At 43.6% G+C, this 22710-nt stretch overlaps 1 protein-coding gene across 1 annotated transcript in view; it reads left to right on the plus strand.

Annotated features, from left to right (window-relative positions):
- ASPSCR1 (ASPSCR1 tether for SLC2A4, UBX domain containing) overlaps positions 1–22710 on the plus strand; it is a 34724-nt gene that overhangs the window by 7486 nt on the left and 4528 nt on the right. The window contains exons 5-12 of the mRNA XM_064676342.1: positions 2796–2853; positions 3661–3734; positions 4500–4938; positions 10123–10262; positions 11699–11780; positions 12565–12631; positions 13493–13555; positions 13859–13911. Coding sequence (XP_064532412.1) covers positions 2796–2853; positions 3661–3734; positions 4500–4938; positions 10123–10262; positions 11699–11780; positions 12565–12631; positions 13493–13555; positions 13859–13911 — 976 coding nt within the window. The remainder of the gene's footprint in view (positions 1–2795; positions 2854–3660; positions 3735–4499; positions 4939–10122; positions 10263–11698; positions 11781–12564; positions 12632–13492; positions 13556–13858; positions 13912–22710) is intronic.

Consider the following 22710-nt stretch of genomic DNA (forward strand, 5'->3'; position numbering starts at 1 on the left):
AGTCTTGAATCACAATATTATGCTCCTTTGTATGAGAAACTTAATCTCTTGATTCCTGCAGAGCATTGTGTAGGGTTTCTGTCCCTGACAGAGAATAACTAATTGTGGAACTACAAATGGAGGCAGACTATTCTGATGTTGGTTTGATTGTTCACCCTGAGTTGGAGAGTTAACTGTATTTCATAGTCTGAAGCTTGAATATAGTAGTTTGGATGCACTGGTGTGTCTGTCACTTTCTGCACAATAGGATTTGTTGTGGCTGGGAGAACTGTTCTGAAAGACTGTTGCCTTGGGACTATAAACTCTTTGGGATGTGTTGCAGCTGGTCTGGAAGTAGTTCTCAGCCCCTGACTTTCCTAAACCAGATCTGACCCTCAGGACTGGTTTTACAGGTTGCTTAGTTTGGATTTGCTACCTCTGGGTTTCTTTGTGACTCACCTTGTTCCATACCACTGTGGTGTTGCAAGCTTTTAAGTTTTAACCTTTTGATCAAAATGGCATATAGACTGCTACAATTAAACCAAACAGAAGTCTTAGTTCTGGTCTGTGCTTAACAGGTTTGCTCCCCCACATCCTCCATCTGGAAGTCTTTGATCTTCTCTTGCTCTTGAGAATTACTCAAGGGTTGGGTATGATAGTTTTGCAGTGGTTCTTTCAGTCCTGAGTGACTTCTGGTTGCAGCTGTTTCACTTACATGTCATTGCAGCTGAGTTTTGAGTCTAAGTGTAAATGTCCTTGATGAATTTTCATGGAATTTAATGGCTACTTCCCTTCATTTTCTGCTCCGTAGGCTGGTTGACTCCTTCCCCATTCAGTTTCTTCTGTCACTTTGTGCTGGGCTAAATAGATTTGTGTTACAATATGGTGTAAGACATTGATTGTATATATGTATTCTTTTAATCAGCTCCTTTGTGAAGTATTTTGGACATAACAGAAAGACTAAGTGATATAATATTGACAAAGTTGTTGTTAAGTAACTGTGAACATTAGGGTGATCCTTAAGGTTCTTAGAACCACTGCATCGAGAGCAGTAAGATGTGTTTGGGTATGCAGACTGGTCTTCTGCTGGGCAAGCAGGTTGCTGAAGTGGGAAGGGTTATTTCCTTGTTACCTGAACAGAAAATGTTATCCCTGTCCTGAGGTGGTCTTTCCGTAATGATTGGGTTTATTGCATGCCTGTTTATGGAGTGACCAGCTATGAAGTCCCTGAGACTGGACTGCAGAGATCAGTAAGACCAAGCAAAGTTTACCATGAGGAAGAATTGCCGGTGGTTTGTGTTTGATGATAAACCAGCTGTTGCAGTGCAGATGGTACATACTGCTCCTTACCAGGGGATAGCCTGGTGTAACTGCAAGGGCAGGGAGCTTGGGACAGAATCTGCTAACAAGAGCTGCTGGGGTGTAAGGAGAAGGATAAACCTCATCAGTTCTCATTGTGTTGATGGGGAATATCCTGGGGCAACATTCTCACCTTTTGTAGTTACCCAGGCTGAGCTAGGTTGAAATGTCTGAATCTGAAGCTTCTGAAAAAAATGCTTTCGAGAATTCAGCCAAGTCTCTTTCCAAACCACCACTGTCTCGGGGTGGACAGTGTTTTCCTAGTCACCTTTTACCATTGGTATGCTTGGAGTGAGAAGCAAACTATTCTCCTTAATGTCATGATTTACCATGTTCTCAGCTGATTTCAGTTTGAGTTTCGCTTTGCTGGAGTGGAGATCAAGAGAGTTTCTTTTGGTGTTGGATCTAATGCTCTCACTGATTTCAGTGCTTCAGCATAATGTACTGGTTAATTCTTTAAGGCTCTTTTTACATTTCTACAGACATCTGAGGTTTTCTTGCTGCAAGTGCCAATCCTTATTTTCTTCCTTTTGAAATCACATCATCTTGGCTAGGTGAGAACTGAGACTTGCTATGAAAGGCAGTGATTGTCTTTTCCCTGTCCATCTTCTGTGTTTGATCAAGTGAATATGCAATAAAGCTTCTCTTTTACTGGAATGCCTCAGAATTGTTATCTAGAGGAAAATGGAAAGAGTAGCATCTTACTGGTTTTTCCCTGTTTTAATGATGATCTTCACTTATGTTTTCCTCTGCAGATGGCATGTCAGAAGTTTGCATAATTGCTAATATGTGTCCTGTGTCTCTGAAATGCTTAAATATGGGTTGATTTTCACTTTGTCTAGAGTGACAGCCTTTCCTTTGCCTTTATTTTCTCCATGGTCTCCAGAATCTGGAAGTTTCTGCTGTTCCTTTTTTTGTTTGTTTGTTTACTTTCTTTTTTCTTTTTTAAACTGACACTAAGACAGGCAAATTCTTTGTCCACAGTTTATTTGCTTTCGAGCACTATTTAATTCTATTTGTTGCTGTGCATATGTGGAAAGAAATGGACCTCTCCCCAGGGAAAGTTCAGTGACTGTAAACAGTAAAGAAGTCTTTAGCGTAGATAAGGGATTAAAAAGAGCAAGTGTAATTAAGTCGTGTCCAGATTGGGTACTGAGGCACACGAAGAATGACAAGCTCAAATTTATCTAGTAAGATCAACTAATTTATGAATTAACTTTAATTATTTCTGCTTTGTTATTAAACTTTTAGACCATGTTTAAGGAAAAGTGAATGCATTGGAGCAAATTCTTTACCTAATGTCTAAGAGAGATCCTGTGAACTGTGTAATGGTTATTGCTGGAGGAAAATGGAGGAGAGTATTGCCAGCTGATTTCCCTTTGTACCGTTACTCTGCACTGGTTTTGGAGGGGGTGGGCTGTTGTGCAGATGCTGCAGTGTTTTGCTCTTTCTTGCAGGGAGTTGATGGAACAGCATGGTGAATTCTCTCCAGTCTGTATTTACATGCGGGATGAGGTAAGGCAGCAAAGGCCTCTCAACTGTCAACCCTAAAAAATAAGAAAAAACTTAGCTCTACTTTCCAACCTGGAAAGTGTTTCTTTTGAACTTTCTTGAGAGGGGAAGTAGAAAAATGTTGGTCTTTTCAAAGCATGACGTGTCTGTGTGGAAAAAAGCTCTCTTGGAACAGAACCCTGGGACGTTGAGATCTCTGAGCCCATAAAATGAGCTCAATGACCTGTTTGTGTTTTTCTTTCCAACTTCTTTTAAAGCTTGAGTCAAAACAGTGGTTTCATTTTAATAAATATTTGCTTTTCTCTGTGTTTTGATCTTCTGCTATTAAAGTTTTGTTTAATATTTTGTATGTGCGTATTATGGAATTTGCTCTCCCTGGCTGTCCCCTTCACTTCCCACTGACCTCTGTGGACAGATTGTCTTTATTCTGGAACAGGTCATTGCAGGCAGATGAGAGGTGTATGTTAGGAAGGTGGCTGTCCTGCAGCTCTGAGGTGCTGCCTGTCGTTTAACTTCTGCCATAAAAGTAGTGCTTTGCTGCAGTTTGATCCCATTTGGGGGTGTGTATGGGACAAATATACACGTAGGTCATCTTCCCTTGAGATCACTTAATAAGCTGTGAATTTGGTAAAACAGTATAGGTGAATACAGATTCAGGTCTGATTTAGAACTGTAGAAAGAATGAGTTTTGATCTGTTTCTGGTGCTGTGTGGTGCTTCTTTTGATACAGGCTTCTTTCTAGAAAGAGCACTATATGTGCTCTCCTGGGCAAGCAGTGGCCATAATTACTCTCCTTTGGTTTTGTTGCAGATATCAGGAAAAGATGCCCTGGAGAAGACAACACTGAAGTCACTTGGCCTGACTGGAGGCAGTGCCATTGTCAGGTTGGGAGGAGCAAAGTTTGGCCTTGTTATTTTTCCTTTCCACTCTGGTGGTGAATTTATTTTGTTTCAAATACTAAAAAAAAGGGGCAAAAAAATTTGAAAACTACAAACATTGTGGCATTCAGTAATTATTGCATTTGCCTGTTTATCTCAAACTGCTGCCCAGATGTGCTTCCCACAGCTGCAGATGCTGGCACTGACTAGTCATGTGCAGATTAAAAGAGCTTGTTTGTTTCTTTTCTTTTTTTTTCCTTCTTTTTTTTTTTTCTTCTGTGATTGGAACAGACAATTCAAAGTTAAAAGTCTTTCTGAGAGGGCAATCAGCTACCACTTCATTCTTCCCTGCTCTGGATCTCAGGCACTGAACTCCCAGCCCCTGCAGTTCCTGCTGTCTGTTGGAGGGTGAGGTGGGGACAGGGGAAACCTTTCTATGATCTCCTGGCCAGCTCCTTGCAGTATTTACAGAAGGCAGGAGTGATTAGAAGCTGTGCTTTACAACTGACTGCTGTTTTTCCCTGGAAGACAGTTTTCTTCTGGTGGAGCAGGTTCTTGTTCTGTTTTGTTGCACAACCCCCTGGTCCCCTACCCCTCCCTTCACAGCAACTGGAGGTTGTGCTCTGTGAGTGTCTGGAAGAAGCAAATTGTTAAATCAGGGGTGCATTTGAATCAGCTGTTGCCTTTGTGTCACGGTCACATTGAGAATGGGGAGGGCAATACTCTTAGAATTGTGATTTTATTTTTATTCCTGTTGGTGTCTTCCTAAAGAGTTGTCATGAAGAAACGCAGTTCATCTGGTCAGGAGGAAGCTGTGGGCGCCATGGTGCCTTGTAATGAGCCAACAGTGAGGCCACGCTCTATGGAGGGAGCAGAGGATGTGCTCCTACCTCAAGCAACCACATTCCCAAAGGACTTGGACCACAGGGATGTGGCCATGTCTTTAAACAGCAGCACACCCAAGCAAGACTCGACTAAAGAAACTCATGCTAGCTTGGAGGAGCTGTGGCCTTCCTCAGAGCCCGAACATACCCCATTTGTTCCTTTTTTTGGAGATGGAGAGCGTCTGGGGGATTCTTCTGTAGCTACACCATCCTTTGGGTTAGATATGCCATCTTCAAAGATGCCAACAACTTTTTCCAGCCCTGGAGGCCCTTCTAAGCCAAAGAAGTCTAAGAACAGCCAAGAATTTCAAAAGGAGCGAGAACAGGTAAGGGAAAACGTGTTTGCAGTTTGGTCAATGAGGGCTTTTCTTTATCCTGCCTTGCCTGAGGCTGAGCTCCCATGAGGAAAAAGATTTTTCCAGATTTAAGCCTTTTTTCCCCATGTCATAGGGTTAGGTACCGTGGTGACATACAGTTCTGCCTGAGTTCAGTAAGGAAGTAGGAAATAGGAAGGATGTGAGCTTAAGAATTTGCTGTCCAGAGGCAAGCAAAACTTTAAACCTTTAGGTATCCTTGATGAGTGGTTCAAATAGAAGCAACACAGCTGCATTAAATCACAGTCCAGGAGAGCCTGCACCTCTGTGCCTCGAATTTCATGCAGATTTCATGAACCAACACCCACTTTGTCACCTGAGCCCTAGGTACTTGTTTGTCTCTTCAAATCTGATGTGTAGTTTTGCTAAAGATGAGCAGAGTTTGGTCTTCGATTTAATTTTCTTAATATTGCAGATGAAGCAGAAACCTTTCATCCTTTTCCTTCTGTATTTCTGCTTGCTTACAGAAGTGTTTTCTGTCTTGATCTAAAATATCCTGCTTCTTAAATATTAAGTCTACCTCTCTTTAACCCCTTTCCTAGAAAGACGAATTGCACATGTCTCCGTTGTTGATGTCTCTGAAGTAAAACTCTGTTTGTGAAAACTAAAAATGCTTGAGCCCATGTAGAGATACCAGAACTGATGGCTGAAGAGTGCTGTGATGCCATCCCAGGGTGACCTGGGAATGATGTGAGGTGTGCTTTCTGTAGGGCAGCTGTATGGAATTGAATACCTTCAGCAAGGTTGGGTATGTCTGGAAAGCAGCGTAAAATTAAGCACAGGAGCCATTCAGTTAATAACTTACTCCTCATTATTGTGCACTATGAGTTTCACATTCTGGATTCTCAGTGACCAGTTCTTTCCTTGCTCCTTCACTGCACACATCATTCCTGTGGCTGCTTTCGTCTTCAGAGATCCCCTTCCTTGTTTCTGCCTCTTTGGTACCTTGTAGAGTTAGAGGTTTGAATTCTTCTCTGTTTCTGATCCAGCCAGGATCAAATAGTGAAAAACTATAAATAGAAATAAAGGATGCATGGGGAGCTTCAAAGGGAGCTCAGTCCAGGAGAAATTTAGCAAGACTGTGGATGTTTTCTTGTTGATGTAGAGACTCTACCTTGGTTGACTTCTTTGTGGTTGCAGTTCATTCTTGATGAGTTCTGAATTGTTTAGGAACAGAAACCAGACCCTGGAAGGACTCTGGAGCAGTTATGAACTGCACAAGTAACAGAAGGAGGCCTTGCCAACCCAGTGGTGAATATTTCGGTATATTAGAAACATGTTTGGGGCCGTCTAATCAGTGTTATTTCACATTTTAGAATAGACCCTGAGCTTGGAAAACTAAACAGTGGGCTGGGTGACTTGTCCAGTCTCACGTGTTGCTTGTTTCAGTTGCACTCTCACCTATGAGCGATTTGTAAAGGAGGGGTTTCCGTTGTGTCTGGAGGGGAGGGAGCAGTGTCGGGGTTTGTGGTGGTATCCTTCACCAGTCTTGTTGCCCGTGCTTCTCTGCACGCTGGCTGGAGGGGCAGAACTCCCTCCATCATTTCACTGACTTCACAGCCTGACGTGGAGCTGTGGTGTTGGGCACGGGCTGAGTGCTGGTGGTTGAAGGACTCTGATGAACTGGTGTCTTTCTCAGAATCGTAGTCCAGTTCAAACCACTCGGAGGCACTTCTGGAGCCAGCCGCCCTTCCAGTCTGAAAACAGCTTTGGGAGCAGCTGCAGATTCTGTTGGGGGGGTTCTGTCCTTGTGTTAAACAGCATGTGATTTTGACGGCTGCTTTCAAACCCTTTGATCTCTGGTGCTTTTGCTGCTGATTGATTACATTTTGTTCCCTCCTCCATTCCTGCCATCCTCTGCTCTCCTTACTCTCAGCGGCAACAGCCAAGCAGGGCAAGCCACATGGCATCTGCTTTTTGTCCCTTTTCAGTCCCGAGGAAAAAACCCAAAACAAAACAAATTATTTTTAAACATCAAAGGTCCATTTTTATAAAGGAATCTTCCCATTAATGCTTGCCTGTGTGTGGTTTTTGAAGCTGAAGAGAGAGGCTGGATAAAATCTGTGCCGGCGTCCCTTCGTTTCTTGGGCTAAAGATGGTTTACAGACAGCTGCGTGCTGACTTTGATGTCAGAACGTTAATTATTAGAAAGTAACTTTACACCAGATTCCCCACGAGATTAGGGCTCCCAGAGGTGGTGGGGAGGAAGTGGGTCGCTGGGGAGAGCTTGCTGCTGTGGAAAGCACTATAGCCACTACTTCACCCAAAATGAAATAAAAGTTTTCCTCAGCTTACCTGCTTCCTTGGGTCCAGAGTGGTGACCACAGAGTGAATTGCATTCTTCCTGACACCTGGTTTTGTCGTGTAGACTGCACTTACATAGACACTGCTGTGAACGTGTGGCTTCAGCCTCACCGTGGAAAGGGCCTGACATCTCAGCTTTGGTAGAAGTATAGACTTTGAAGAAGGAAGTTGCCAAACCTTAATGCAGCATCTTTGGCCCTTGGAAGAGATCTCTGACAGAAATAGAACAGCAAAGCGCACAGCTTGCTTTCTTCCAGGTTACATAATGGAAGGTAGAACATCCATGTGGCGGCCATTTATTGTTACAGGAAATGCTCACCTTTCGTTACAGTTGCAGAAAACATTGGCTTTGCAGTGGGCTGGGAAGTGGCTTGGTGTTCGTGGAGCCTCTTTTGGTTTGTGGGAAGTTAGTTTTTGGATTCCGTCTGCACTTCAGGACTTTTGGAGCCCACAGCAAGGCAGAGGAGTGAACACTTAGGACTGGAATATGTCTGCCCTCTGCCATGTCATGATTCTCTGTGCCTTGGTGGCAGTCTTTAGCTGTCACCATGGTTTGAACAGGGGTTGGCCTTTTCCCTGTGGAAACCTGCTGCTGCTGGGATTTGCTAAAGTGCTTGTTAGAGCCATTACTAAACAGTAACTTTAGGATTTGTTAATGGAGATTTTGGGAGTTCTCTCCGTCATATCCTAGCACCCTTCACAACGTGCCATAGGATATGTCTCCTCAGTCTTTTGAGTTTGGGGTTTTTTTGGGAAGAAGTCCAGTTTCAGGAGGTGTTTAGAATGAAATGAAACTTGAAGCTGTTTAAGGAGATTAAAGTATACCTGGTTATTGGGGAGGCCTGATTAATTCTCTGGCCTCTGATGTAGATGTGCCCTCACTGGATCATGGGACAGCAAGGCTCCTTCCTAGAGGGTGGTCCTGGGCGCTTGGGGTCCCTTCTGCAGCACTGGGCACCTCCCCCTCCCTGGGCCCCGGGAAAGCTGCAATCAGGCTCCTTCACCCGCTGGTTAGGGCTGACCCTGCTCAACTTTCTAAAAGTAGCCAAGGGTCCCACCCACACAACCTCGCTCTTTTAATTTCTCAAATTACCCTTTAGTGCCCACAAGTAGAGTGAACATTGCCTTGTAATTTGTGTTGTGCTTTTGACAATTGAGAAGATTCCTGTTCCCAAGGGGCCTGGGGGAAGGGAGACTGGATGGAGGGAGGAGTGTTAATTAGGATTGGAAAGAGTGTATGAGGGAATGAGGGGAGAAGAAATGGGCAGTGGGTTCATTCACAGAGCCTACAGCCATGTTAGGCTGACAGCTGACTGGGAAGAAATGCTGAAAACTACCAAAGTTTGTGTTCCTACAGGCCTCTTCAGCCACGGGCTGTGTCCTCCCTTCATCTCCTGTAGCCTTCAGTGTGCTGTTCTGTATGTTTGTGCCTTTAAACCATTTTGGAATTTAGAAAGCTTGACTTGTGTGAGAGCCAGGAGGTGTAACTGCCTCTTATGTGCTTGACTCTGGTCATAGTTTGTATTCACACACAGACACAGCTGCTGCTTTGGGCGTAAGAGAGAGCAGCGAGCACATAACCTTTCCTGGAGAGGGATCCATAGTGTCCTGCTGCCTGCAGAGATGGCAAATAGGACACCTTGGTCTAAGTGGCTGGGGCTTTGATTTAGGTTTTTTTGGTGTTGTGGGTCTTGGTGTTGGCTTTTTTTTTTATTTTGTTTTTTTCATAACTGCAGCCACAGTCCTAGGCCAGGCCATAGTTTTGCTGGAAGGTTTGCCATTGTGACACCCAGCTCTAGGCTCTGGAGGCCAGGGGAGCAGGCAGCCAGGCTGCCTGTGCCCTGCTGGGCAGGGGAGAGGGGTGTCTGTGCAGCATGGATCCTCTGGGTGGAGGGAAAGTTGCCAGTATTAAGTACCTTTATTGCAGCTGATGCCTACAGAGAACTGCTCCCCTCTCATCTGTGTGCTCTGGCTGCACCAAAGGCTGATCTCCGTGCAAAGTACTTTGTAAGTGCAAAATGAAAGGAGTTTTCACTGTTTAAGGGACCTTTCTGCACAGCAGACACCAGGATAAAAATTTGAAAGGTGTGCAATGGATCCGTGCAGTGGTTTAGTTCAGAGAGCTGAACAGGTCAAAAACTATCTTACCAAAGCAAAGGATTGTTCTCTAGAGTAAGGAGAAAAGGAGTGGGCCCTGGCTGTTGGCTCTGTGGCAAGAGAATGTGAAGCAAAGAGAACACAAGACACAGTGCAAGCCAGGAGTGCGTGGTGGATGAAAAAGCTTCCGAGGGCACTATAGTCTGTGGAATGAAGGATTAGCACCTGTGTAAGTTGTGTGCTGCCTGTAGAGTGGCAAGGAAATGGTTACATACTGAAAGAGGTTTGGAGTAGAGCAGAGAGGTCAGGTAGGGTTTTGGGACAGTCATTTCTGAGTGCTTGTAACTTGCTAGAAGTGTGGTTCGGCCACAAAGTACCGTTGTATTGTAGGTGAAGAGGCACTCCCTGAAAAGGAGTTCTCTCTCCTTACCTTAGGTGACTGCTGAGGTTATTACCCTGAGTTTCCTGTACTGACAGTGGAGAGCAGCCAGCTACTCACCTGGCAATAGAGATCCCTGCTGCTCTTGGGAGGGGGATTGTGCCCAAAGCTGTATCAGCTGTAAAGAATGACAACACTGACAACCTCTCTATCTGTCTGATCTGAGTGCCAGGAATTCCACACTAGTGATTGTATTTCAGTTTGCAAATGCAGTCCTGTTACTCTTTTTCAGGAACCTTATAGGATAAGCAAAACAGTGCATTTTAAACTAATTGAAGCTCATTTTTATTCTGTAGCTTGTAGAACGAGAGCCCCTTGTGTGTCACTTAGACCTACTGGAACAGCTTCCTGATGGCCCAGAAGAGCTTCCTGATGAATTCTTTGAAGTCACAGTGGATGATGTACGGAAACGTTTGGCACAGCTGCAGAGTGAGAGGCAAGTTCCCTTTCTGTTGTGAGTGAGATTGTGCTGTCTCCTGTTGTTGAGCAGAGTAACAATGACCAGCAGAGCTTGTTGCATTTTTGGCCAGTAAGAAAGACCCTGTATTTTAGGTAACAGAATTAACCATTTATTAGACCTCATCAGGAGACCAACTTTGAGACATTACCTAAAAAGAAATAAAGCAAAATCAGACTTAGCCACAAATCAAGACCTGAAAATGTTTGGAACAGAAGCACACACAGAGGAAGTATAGGAAGCTGACTAACTACGTATCTCACTGTTCAAGTAGCTTGCTTTCAAATATTCATGGTTTTACTTTATTGAACTCCAGTTTGATAAAAACTCAGATTAAGATAAACTGGCCTTCCAGTCACAGCAGCATTTTGCCATCTGTATGTTCCTTAAAGAAATTAATTTCAGGAATGTATTTAAAGTGGGTCATAGCATTCCTTTAAACATTACAATAATTCTCCAAGACTTTGAGCAGTCTTCTTTACACTGTAACCTGGTCTGAGTTGAACTCTTTACTTGGAGCTGACATTTTTTCCCACAGGCCACTGAAATCCACATGAGTATATAGATTGACCTGAAAATTGCTCTGCTGCTTGTGGGTCTGGAGTATTTAGTGGTGCAAATTTAGAGTCAATTTGGTTGGGGGTTACTGGAATACAGGCCCCTCAAAAAAGACCTAATTTTCAAATGTGCTGATGCTTGTAATCCCTTTTCCCCTTACAGCCAGCGACAAAAATAAAGGCAAGTTACTCACTGGTTATTCAGAATTAAGTGCAAAGAGAAGGGACTGAAGCTGAACATGGGATCTGTTGGGTCTAAGCTGATTTCCTTACTTAGGGGAAAATACATAATTATTTTCTTAAAGTTAGTTTCATCTTAAATGCAGGTAGACTTTTATTTTGCACCCACTATTTCTTTTAGACACCAGTCTACATGCCAGTTCTTGAAGGATCTTCTTGAATGAAACTTCTCATTTTGTTTCTCTGTTGCTAAGTAATACTTATTAATTTCTTGTGCCAGTATTGTTTTATTAACTTCAGTAGCTCTTCTCCCTCCTTGGAATAATCATGTCCAACCTTAGTCTCTGCTTTATTGGATTAATCTCTTCTTGAGTAGTCTAAACAAACTTTCCCCTCCTCTTCTTAAGATCTTTTCTGGCAGCTGTTGTGGTGAACTTATTTTCAAACTTGTACAATAAAAGTAATTTTATATGGTATTGGTGCTGACGCTCAATAGTTTCATATATGAGATTTTGGGATAAGAACCACAGGAGATGGGGAAAATGCTATGAGAGATGCATGGAACAGTTGAGCAGTTCTCATCAGCCCTGCTTGGACCTTAAGGATACTATCTTAATAAAGTAAAAATACGTCATAAAATTACAGAAGTGACAATTTGTCTTCTTCCCGTGTCTCTAGGAAACGCCTGGAAGAGGCTCCACTAATGACAAAGTCTTTGAGGGAATCTCAGCTGAAGGAGAAGTTGGAGCGTTACCCAAAGGTAATATATGTTCTTTTTCCCTCTCTGGCTAGTCCAGACTTGAAGTTTGAGTAACTTTGGGATTCAGTTGTGATCAACATGCTCTTAAGCTGCTTATAGGAAGACTTTTCAAATTCCTGTCCCTGTTAATTGTTTGTGGGACTTGCATAACAGTTGTGCCCTGTGAAGTCAGCTATCCTGTAATCACATGGCTGAGTGACAGGCAGTATAGCTCCTTCTGTTCTGTTCCAGATGTTTCAAAATCTTTCTGTTGTGCACACAACAGTCTGTATGACTGAGTTTTCCTACCTGCCTTTCCTCTGTAGACATTTTGTTAGTGTCTCATTGAAAGTTAAATGATTTGATGTTACAAGTGGATTTATTTTACTCTGTAAATATGATCCTAATGCAGTTCTCAAGTTAAGTGCTTTCTGACCAATGCTGAAAATAGAATGGTCTGAGTTACTTCAGAGGTATGGCAAGAGGATTCCTGCTGCTGCGGACACTTTAGAATGCTGGTACACTGTCTGTCCCTGTCCAAGAGGGACTGTGTTGTTTATGCATTGTTTAGCACAGGGAGCTCCTGATGTCTGAGTGCTGCTTCATCGTGCATCCCAGTACTTTGATAGATGAGCTCTCTTGCCCCCTCTGAAAGCCAGACGGCCCCTGTTCCCTGAGAAGCTGCACAGCACTGTTAGCCATTAAAAATAAACCCAGAACCACCAACTTGCAGATTCTAAGCCAAGGACAGGTGTTACAGAGCAGCGATAAACCACTGACCCAATGTGCTTTGCCTCTGGTTTAGGTGGTGCTGAGAGTTCATTTTCCAGACCGCCATGTCCTGCAGGGGTTCTTCCATCCCAGTGAAACCGGTAAGACCCATCACCCCCTCAGCCCGTGCAGATGCAGCTCATGGCTCTCACCATGACAGGAGAGAGGGCTTTGGACAGGTATTTCTGCTGTCCAGGGAAGTAAAACAGCTCTGAAAAAGCAGCAGTAGGCAGTTACACAGTTCTTGCAGGGCCCCTGAATGGAATAAGAAGAGTGTTTGGGCTAATTCACTTAGCTAAGGGCTACTTGATGGAGACTGTCTAGCTGCTTGATGACAAAATATTTGTGCTTAGGAGGCCCTCTCACTTGCTATCCACCTTGTTTGTGTCCAAATGATGTGTTATTGGGATGCATTTCCACACTTCCTCTGTGTTAATGTTTTAGGGGAAAAACAACACCCCCTTCCCCAATCCAAAACAAGCCCTAAAAAGTGGAAAGAAGAAAAAGAAGCTTTAGCTACTCTACTAAGAGGGGATGAACCTTTCTGGCTCTGTCAGTTCACAAAAAACGATCAGGCCATGCACCAAGTAGCTCTTACTGTTATTACTGGAGATCTTATTCTCAGCTGGCAGCCATGGTTACCTGCACAAGTTTTTTTGATAATTTTCTATGGAACACGAAGTAATAAGTAGCTACCAGTCTCACTTGGCTGCTCTCTGTAGCTGCTGTTGGATTTTCTAGATTTTGATAAGGGACCAGCATGTCCAAGTGGTTTGGTTGGTTGGTTGGTTTGTTTGCTTGTTTTTTCTACAAGAGATTTGTAATAGCAACAGTGTACTTTGGAGGAAAAGTCAATCTCCATACATTATAGAGGGCAGTTCTGCTGTTATAGTTCAGCCTTTTTGCCCAATATTTGAAGAAACAAGTGTAATTCAGCAAACCTCTCTCTCCTTTTTCCACAGTTGGCATTTTGAAAGACTTTGTAAGAAGCCACCTTGCCGATGCAGAGTTGCCATTTTACTTGTGTGAGTGCTGTTGGTAATATTTGGCCTTACTTTACAAAGCCTGTTCCTAGCTGTGGTATGTATGGGATCTGTTGATGCCTGAGATATGACTGGGGGAGGAATGCCTTCCCTAAACACAGCCTCACAGTGCAAAGAAGGTATAAGCTACTCCCTTAGCCATGTTATGCTTCTGCCTATGAAGCAGCCTCTGTGGGCATATGAACATGTCACCCCTTCAGGGAGTGGGGATCCTTTCCATGCCTGCTGTATTTGCTGTTCTGGTTGCTGGGTGGTCCTGCTTTGTAACTTGTTTTTTAACTTCAGTTGTTGCACCTCCCAGAATCATCTTGAACGATGAAAGTCTGACACTGTTTGAGGTAAGGACTCACACGTGCTCTGTGATTCTCTGGCTTGTGCTCCCCTTAACCCTGCCGTAGGCTGTAGTTACTTTCAAAAGAAGCTGTGTAATGCTGCGATCCCTGTAGGCTTCTGCTCAGCCAAGGCTAATGGAACAGGTGTTTTGGAGCACAAACTCTTCACCAGAAGAGGTCCACCTTGTGCAGCAATAGGCACGGGCACGTTGGGGCAGGGGTGGGGGAGTCGCATTGTTTTGTACACACACTCTGTACCACGCGGAGTCGGAGCTGTATTTAACCTGGAATTGGTGTTGCAAGAGCTTAGCTGAGTTTGCTCTGTCTGTAGCTGGGCTAGGAGAGTAAGAGATGTGAGACTGGATGTGGAAAGGGAACTATTTTCGATTTCTACAGCAGGATCTAGAGGCCACAGTAGACAAAAATCTGACCTTTTTGAAATCACCGTGTGAGAATTTATTTCAAGTCAGTTGTACATTGAGGAATATATGGTCTCTGTGTGTAATTTTTCTCAAGGGCTGAAATACAGGTTTTCAAATTCAGATTCCTGGAGATTTTTTACAAGCGTCAGATAAATTGGCCTTGAAATCTCTGGCCAGAGACTCTTGGCTGTGTAAATCACAGGTGTTAAGAGAGTGATTGAGTGATTTTGCCAGTGACTTTGCCCCAGACTCACCCTGTTCAAAGTGTTCTGTCATTCAAAATTCCGTAGACCTTTCAGACTGATGCATCAGAGATCCTGCAGAATAAAGGCTCATGCAGTTGCAGTGAGAATTCTCGCTTGATGCCCCCGAGGGAGCAGAAGGGCTGGGGTGGGGAGAGGGATAGAGAAAGAGACTTTTCAGGCAGCATGGTGAATTCGGTAGGGATTAGCCTCTGAAGTTGTTTGCAGTGGAGCTTTCCAAGTTCCACAACTTCCTGACCAGGCCATGTGGAAGAGATACACGTGTAGCTGCTTTTAGAGGATTGAATGTTCAAGCCTGTATCTGCCTCCTGTTCATCCGGCCCCTGGTGCTGGCTATGGGTGCCTTGTTAGCTTTGATCTGTCTTCTAAAAAGTTCAAAATCCTCTGCTTACCTCTATTTACCCCTTCCCTGCCTCCCCCACCCTGCAGTACTGTTCTTTTATTTTCTCCTTCTCAGTGCACATCTCATGTTTCTCTGGATGTCTTCTGAAACATGACTTGTGCAGTGAAACACCACAGGAATAATTACACCTTCTTGTCTTTGAAATAAGAAACTTTATGGCAGGAATTTTATTTAATTTGCTGTGTTAAAGCCTTTGTTCTGTACCTGGCACCATTACTGGTGCTTGTTATATATGTGGCAATTTCCCAGTTTCTTAATTGTGACATTTACAGTGGAATTCATTCCTTGTGGCAGCTCCCTGAAACAAAAAATGTGTTAAATTAGTGCTCTGTAAAGACTTGGAGTTGCCTTACAGCCCAGTCTTAGAGACTTCATTAGAAATCACAACTTGGTGAAGAACCTGGTTGATTTTAGTGTCAAACATCTCCGGGCGTGGTGACTTTCCTTGGACTGCAGTGCTTGCTGTGGCACATGGCAAAAGTGCGAAGCCTTGTCGTTGGTACACAGCTGGGACTGTTAGAGATACTGTGCTTGAAAGCTGAAAATTATTTGCAAATTGCCTGTTTTAAGGAAGGATATTTTCTCATTTCTCGTATCCTCTCTCTCAATATGAAAGATGAGTAGTGTCCAACTAAGATAAAGGGTATCCAATCCAAAGTTGATTTTATTTATGCCACATACGATCACAGCACAGTCAAACTAATTAGGAAGTGGTTACATTGAGAATTTGAATATAATTAAAGTAAAAATGGAGTTTTTAAGCACAGCCTTAACTACACAAAATCATTACAATTACTTGCAAAATGTGGAAAGCAAGTAAAATCTCATGCTTAGAATATTATTTAGGGATTGTAACATGACACTATGAAGAGATTATTATCACATTAGTTAACAGTTGCATGACTTGGCATTTTTGGCTTACCCAGCTGGCTCAGCATAGGTAAGTGTGATGCATGTACAGGGACAATAATTAGAGCGTCGTACATGGCTCAGTGAGCTCTTGTGTTGATCGTTACCTTGTGGAGCAAAGTCTTAAGGTGATGAAATCATCAGCTCATTACTGAATAGTTCACTGTTAGGATACTGGCTGGATTGAACGGACTTGGCTCTGCCTATGGTTCTTCTGTCCTTGTGTTTAATGCCGGTGGACATGTAGCCTGTGTCCCTTTCAGGTCATGGTTTGTTATGGAAGGAATGCTTCTGTATGTTTATCAATGTTTTACTTGGATGAAGCATCAAACAGGAAGGAATCAATTCCTGCTGAGATCTTGTCATGCCATTCAGTTTGGATTGGGTGATTCTGGGTGAAGCTTTGCTCCTGTTGCCAGTGTAGATCCTTTTTCCTCTCTAACTTTCACCATGTCAGTGCAGGCCCTGTGCCATAATGTCTCCTGCTCAGGTAGGCTTTCCCTTCTGCTGGAATCCGGGTGCCTGGCAGGGGCTGAAGGGCCTTTGTTCTCTGGGTGGAAATGAGTGCAGAAATCACTCTGTTTTGTCTGTGCCCACTGTGTCACTGTTGGATGCCCTGTTTAGAGGTGTCTGTTCCCAGTTGGGCTGCACTGCCTGAGCCTCAGGGCTCTTGTTAAAAAAACCCCTGGCCTGGACCAGGAGAGAGAGAGGGGATGTTTGTGGTACTGGGGCAGTGCTGGGGATGGGGACCTGCTCACTGCTTCTCACCTGATGTTACGACCTTCCAAGCTGAGAAATCTTCAGTGTGGGAAGAGGTTTGCATGGGCCAGAGTCCCCGCAGGGCTGGGGACTGCAGAGAAGCCTGCAGGGCCTGGCCTTGCCCCACATGGGGTTGGGCTCTCTGCAGAGGGGTTTGGTGGAGACCTTTCCCCTTTCAGGCATCCTGTGATCCATGGAAGGGAGACATTTTGAACTTTAGTCAGAGCTCCCCTTCTGTTCCCCGATCTGGAAGGAGGGAGATGAAAAGAAAAAGCTGCTCTGTAAAGACAGTAGGCAGGTGCTTTGTAAAATATGTGGCTTTGGGGCTGGGAGAAGAGGAGCTTTTGCTCTAAGGTAACCTGACAGTCCCCAGCACCCCTGTACTGAGAAAGCTTGTTCTGGAATAACAGTGTTATGGTATATAGGGTGCAACGTGACTGAAGTGCTGTGGAGTGTGCAGTTCTTCCAGACATCACAGGGAAAAGGGAGCCATGAGTCATGGAACAGCTAATTGCTCAAGCTTTCATTGTATTTGCAGGATGTGTGAAAGGTTCAGGAGGAAGTTTGTCTTTATCGGTAGCACATCTCTTTAAGGTTGTCAGGTTGTATCATGTAACTGCCAAAATTTGCTGCTTAAGTTAGCAGTGGGCTATCCTCCACTCTACAGACTACCTTGGTACTGTCTGTAATGAAGAGTGGATGGTGTCTGAGGCAGTAATGTGAGCACATTTGAGCATTCAGACACTTATAAATTACTGAAGTTTGTGCCAAAGGCAGTAACAGGAGTGACTGCAGATGGTGGAGTACCGTATTATCAATACTTCTGCTCTCTCCACCCTCTTGTTCCATTCAAGCTGATAAGATTGGCACCATATTCATTAAATTTGATCACTTACAGTGAAGGGAGAACCTTTACGCTGGAAGCAAAACCAAGAAGAAAGACAAATGTTGTCGACTTGTTTGCCAAGATACTTGGATTCAAAGAACTGTCTGAAGTGAATTCTCCCAAAATCTGTGTGTATTTACAGTATAGTGAACACACAGATTGGCAGCAACATGAAGTTTTTGGAACCCATAAAGACTTCAAGGCATTGCTTTGATTTTTTTGTTGTTGCTGTTTTTGCTGGCCGCCTTCTTCTCATGTCCCTTGAAGTGTTTTATAATATTCTGCTCTCCAGAGCTGATCAACCGCAGGCTTCCCTGTTGTAGCACTTGGCTTTGCATGCCTTATAGCTCTAGTGCCTTGTTTGTGTTTTTCTAGGCTGTCTGAGCTTTTCAAAGTTGCTTCTTAGCTTCTTTCTCCTCCCAGAAACAGGCACTTGTGTAGTGTGTATCTGGGGTGGGTTAGTGGAAAAAAAATCATTGATTGCTGAGCTAATACTAGGAAAGAATTAGCAGAAAGTGGGAGTACCAGCCACTGGAAAAGTCAAGGCAGCAGAGAGGGCAGGAGGCCATCTTCTGTCTTCAGAGGAGCTAAAGGAATCCACAGGCTTCCACATAAATATTTAGGTCTTCTAATCAGATCTTAGAGTGCACCGAATGTTTCCTCTGGCGCGTACCACGAGGCAGAAATCCAGACGAGCTGTTTGTTCCTTTCTTTGCCTTTGGTTCTGTTTCCATATCCTATTTGTTAATGCCACTTTGGGCAGTACATCTGGCATGCCTGTTCAGTGAAGCCAGCTACGGTCAGCATGAAGCCTTCTCTATTGGCAAAAATCTGAAGGAATTTCAGAAAAAATTACTTCATCAGAGTTAAGTCTGTTAGAGGCACTTCCAGTGGCAGGCCTTGTGGTTATTGCACTCACTAGCAAAGAGAATTGCAATTAATACTGAAATCCATCCAGCACAGAGGATAGCATTCACCTAAAAGTCTTAGCCCTTTACTTCTCCATTCAGGATTTTCTCATCTGACTGCATGTGCTAGCAATCTCACCTCCTGTTTGTGGTGAGGCCTGTCACCCATGCTCACAGAGGCTGTCCATGCTTGCCTCATGATGCTTGGCTTCAAGTATGGCAGGGTGCTTTGGTCCCAGTGAGAGCTTCCTTGGACAACTGATTTCAGACTGGAAATCCTGCCCAAAATGTTCACTGCTACTGTCAGGTTTGGAGGCCAGATCTTTCTGATCTCGGCTCAGGGGCTCAATGAATACTCTTTATACCTGGATTCCTTATTAAGTAGCCTTCTCAAAACAGTGTTTTCAAATCTTATCTTTGCCTTAAGAATTTTAAAGGTCCTCTGTCTTAGCTGGATCAGTCCCACGTCTGTGGTGGCTGCAGGATATCCACCTCCTTTGGCAGTTGCTGTTCACATTGGGCAGCTTTGTTCTCAGGTTATAAACATGAACCACTTGGTCTGCCCCTTTCACCATAGCTGTGGTGTTTATTTCTGTTTCAGTGATGCTGTGCAGTCTTGCTGGAGAACCTTTTGATCCACTGGCTTTCCAGTTGAATTTTCCAAGAGCTAGTTTATGTGTTTGGGGTGTGTGTACTATGCAGTATTTCATGTTGGTAGCTTGGGTTTCTCCTTCCATGCGCGTGTTCCTTTGAAGTGCTTATTTTCTTATTCATCTTCTAACATCAAACTAACAGCAGACCTGTGGCAGATCCTCTCAGATCATGTAACGGAAAGAATGCTGCTCCTTCTGGCAGCTGCAAGTTCCCTTTGACAGCAGCCCCTGCCTGGTCTGACAGCATTGCTCTGTCAGGGAACAGAACAACTGCCGGGAATAATGGACATCATCTGCAGTGCTCTGTTCTAGGATTTTTTTTTTTGCGTGTGTATGTCTGTGAAGGAGGAAGTATTGAGGCATTATTTGGGGAGGGTTCTGCCTGAAATATTTTCTGTGTTCTAGAGAACAAGTTACTAAAACATGCAGTAAAACAAAGCAGAAATGTTTCTCTGCTGTATCACAGCTGGATTCACCCGGGAACGTTGTTCTAGTGTGGATATTTTTATCGTGGAATGCGAGATGCAGCAGCCTCGTTGTGCCAGGATGCCGTGCTGTCACAAACCACGCTCACCACCGCAGCGTCCAAGTAACTGTTCGCTTCCTCTCTTGAGTAAAACTGGAGTTACTCAGCTGCATAGTTTCAGACTAAATGTGGCTTTATGAGTAACAGGCTGGTCTTCTGATCTCTGAAATGGAAAGCATTCATTTAAACTTTTGCAACTGTAACTAAGCAAATGGATGAAGCTGTGTTAGATCTTTTTAAAATCTGAGAAGTTGGTCATTTGGAATGATACTTCCTAAATGGGAAGAGCAATAGGTAGGACATTGACTTCCTTCTCTCCTTACCTCACTGACTTTCTAATCCCTTCAGAAGAAGCTGTCCTGTGATTATGGCCTTGGATGGGGCTCTAGAGACTTTCATACTTAATTCTCATTTTGTCTACTGCCATCCTGTGTGACCTTGAATAAGTTATTTAATCTCATTAGGTCTCAGTTTTTCATCTATCCAAAAAAACCCAACCCAACCCAACCCAAACCAAAAAAACCCTAAAACCAACCCACAAGCACAAACCATTTTTATTTATATTTCATGTTGCTGTACAATTGCATCTGTATTGCATCTGTACAATTGCACAGTGGAACACCATTTTCAGTTGGATTTCTGGCTGTTGGTGCATCTGTACAGATCTGTACAAGATCTGACTGTATCTTGTAAATATGTCTTGCACAGTGTGATTTGTACATTATAATTCAATAGATAATAGCATCTATTTCCCCAGTCAGAATGGCATTGTTTCTTTGGCTGGAAACCAAAGCAGCAAGGAAAAGAAATGCTGGGTGTTTGAGTGTAGTAACTGGCTCTTGGCTCAGTCCTGTTGTCGTAATTCTCTGCATAAAACTGAACGGAGCTTTTTGACTTAATTGTTTTGGACAGCCTTTGATTCTTTTACTCAATTTGACAGGCTCAGTGTGATTCTAAGAGTTTTCAAAATCTGTTCTGATTCACAGATAATCTTAAGAGAATCCTATGAAGTGAGGTTAAGAACTGGAGAGTTGTTCTTCTAGAAACATTGGCAGATGCATTAGAACAACTGCAAACGTTAGAGCAGCCAGTGTGTGATCCTTACATTCTTAACTGTATTAGAAAATGTTAGAGGCTTTGACTTTGGGCTTACACGTTTTCCTGCATGGCATCTACTAAAGCCTTCTCTTCTTTGTGCCAAGACAGCCCTTGGACAGTGGGATCATTCCATTGGCCTGCTTGTTTTTAATGTAAAATTGCTGCTGATTTAAATACTTTAGTTTTTCAGGAAACTCTGGGACAGCATTATGTCCTGCTAGTGACTGGCTAGAGAATTCGTGGGGTGAGAAGTGAAGTGCAGCTGCCTTCTGTACTGAGCTCTCAGGAAGTGCTGGGATTGGTACCTGAAAATTCTGCACAAAGGAAGCTGAACTAAGGGTTCTGTGCATGAGCCAATAGTCTGTTTGAATTGAAGAAAAATAACTTATTGGATGGAAGTTTGGCAAGAGGGGACTCCGTGTTGGCTGACCCCTAGGAAGGGATAGGGATGCAGGGAAAGGAGCCATGGGAAGGAGGTTGCATTCTGTGTACTTGTGGGCTGCTGTCTAGCTCCTCTGAGTTTTTTTCAATTAAGATTTTGAACTGAAACATTTGGACTGATGTTTTGCCAGCAGTGGGAAATGATTGTGGACGTGGATCCTGAAACTGAGAACTATGGTTATTTGACAACCTGTGAGTAAATAGGGTAGAGGTTTATATTGGGGCACAGTCTGTCTGTGTGTTTGTTCGTTGAGTGTGTGTCTAGCTCTTAGTCTGTGTTTCTCACTCTCTTTCTCTCTTTGTGCCTCACACAGGCCCTGCCATGAATTTTCTCTGACCCCTTGGGGCCATTCCCACATGAGGCTTTGATGTGTGTGCCCAGAGCTTGATTGACAAGGAAGTTTCAGTGGCGGCAGCAGGGAAACTAAGAGAAAAGGGCAGGGCTTTGAACTAAAGGGCTTTGAGCTCTGAGATGCTGTGCTTACTTATCTTCTTCAGAATGTTAATTATTTACCAAGATAATTGGTTGGGAGGTGAAAAAAAGAGAGGGGAGGTTATTAAAAAATTCCAACACTAACACACTACAAAAACCTCATTTTCCAACTTGCAGCTGGCATGAAAAGGATGTTGTGTGTAAAAGGGCTTCAGTGTATGTGTGTTGGGGGGCCCTTTTTAAGGCACCCATTTCCTAAATAGTCGAATGCAGCGAAAACATCAAAGCTCTTGTGAGAGTTTTCTCTGAGGTTTCTAAACCATGTCTGGTACTTTTTAATTAAAAAAGTTTATGGAGAGCTGTCTTTGTGACTGGAGCAGGCAACCTTAGGCCCTGTTGATTGAGGAATGAAATGTTAAAAGACCTAATAAATAATTATTTTTGCTAAAATGTCAGTTCAAGGATGTGAAATTTCCTGGATGCTTTAGCAGGAGCTGAAACTTGGAGTAGGCTAAGGAATGTCTCCTGCTTCAGTCTAGTGTGGTGTTGGCCATGCTGTGTGAGACAGTCTCCCACAGCCTTTGGATTAGCATCAAAAAATGTGTAATACCACATGCTCATCTGAAGCTTGCAGGCAGGAAGATAGGTGAAGCTGTTTCATTTTGCCTTCAGTTAATACAGTTTTATCAGTCTCTGTATAGGGCAGCAGTCCACAGCATCCTCTGTGAAGATCAGGGTTCCGCTGCGTTCTGGTAACTGCTGTTCTGGATCAGGTCCAAGGACCGTCATTCCAGTATCCAGACTGGGCTGATGGTGGCAACAGAGGCTCAGGAAAACTTCAGAGCAGGCAGTCTGCCCTGCACAGTTCCCAAGTATGCATGAGTGATACCAAGTGAGGCAGTGGGTTGCTTTTATCTAGTTTACACTATGATTTGGTGTCTTTACCTGTTTCTTAGTATAAGGCTTCCTAAAAGCTTAACAGAATTGTTTCAGCTACTTTTTCTTTATGTGGTATTATACTGACATGTGATGCAGGTAATAAATACAATATTTTTCTTTCAGAATCCTTTCTGGTACAGCTGGTTATAGCATATCATATTAATC

Source organism: Pseudopipra pipra, chromosome 19 (assembly GCF_036250125.1).
Source record: "Pseudopipra pipra isolate bDixPip1 chromosome 19, bDixPip1.hap1, whole genome shotgun sequence".
Classification (NCBI taxonomy): domain Eukaryota; kingdom Metazoa; phylum Chordata; class Aves; order Passeriformes; family Pipridae; genus Pseudopipra; species Pseudopipra pipra.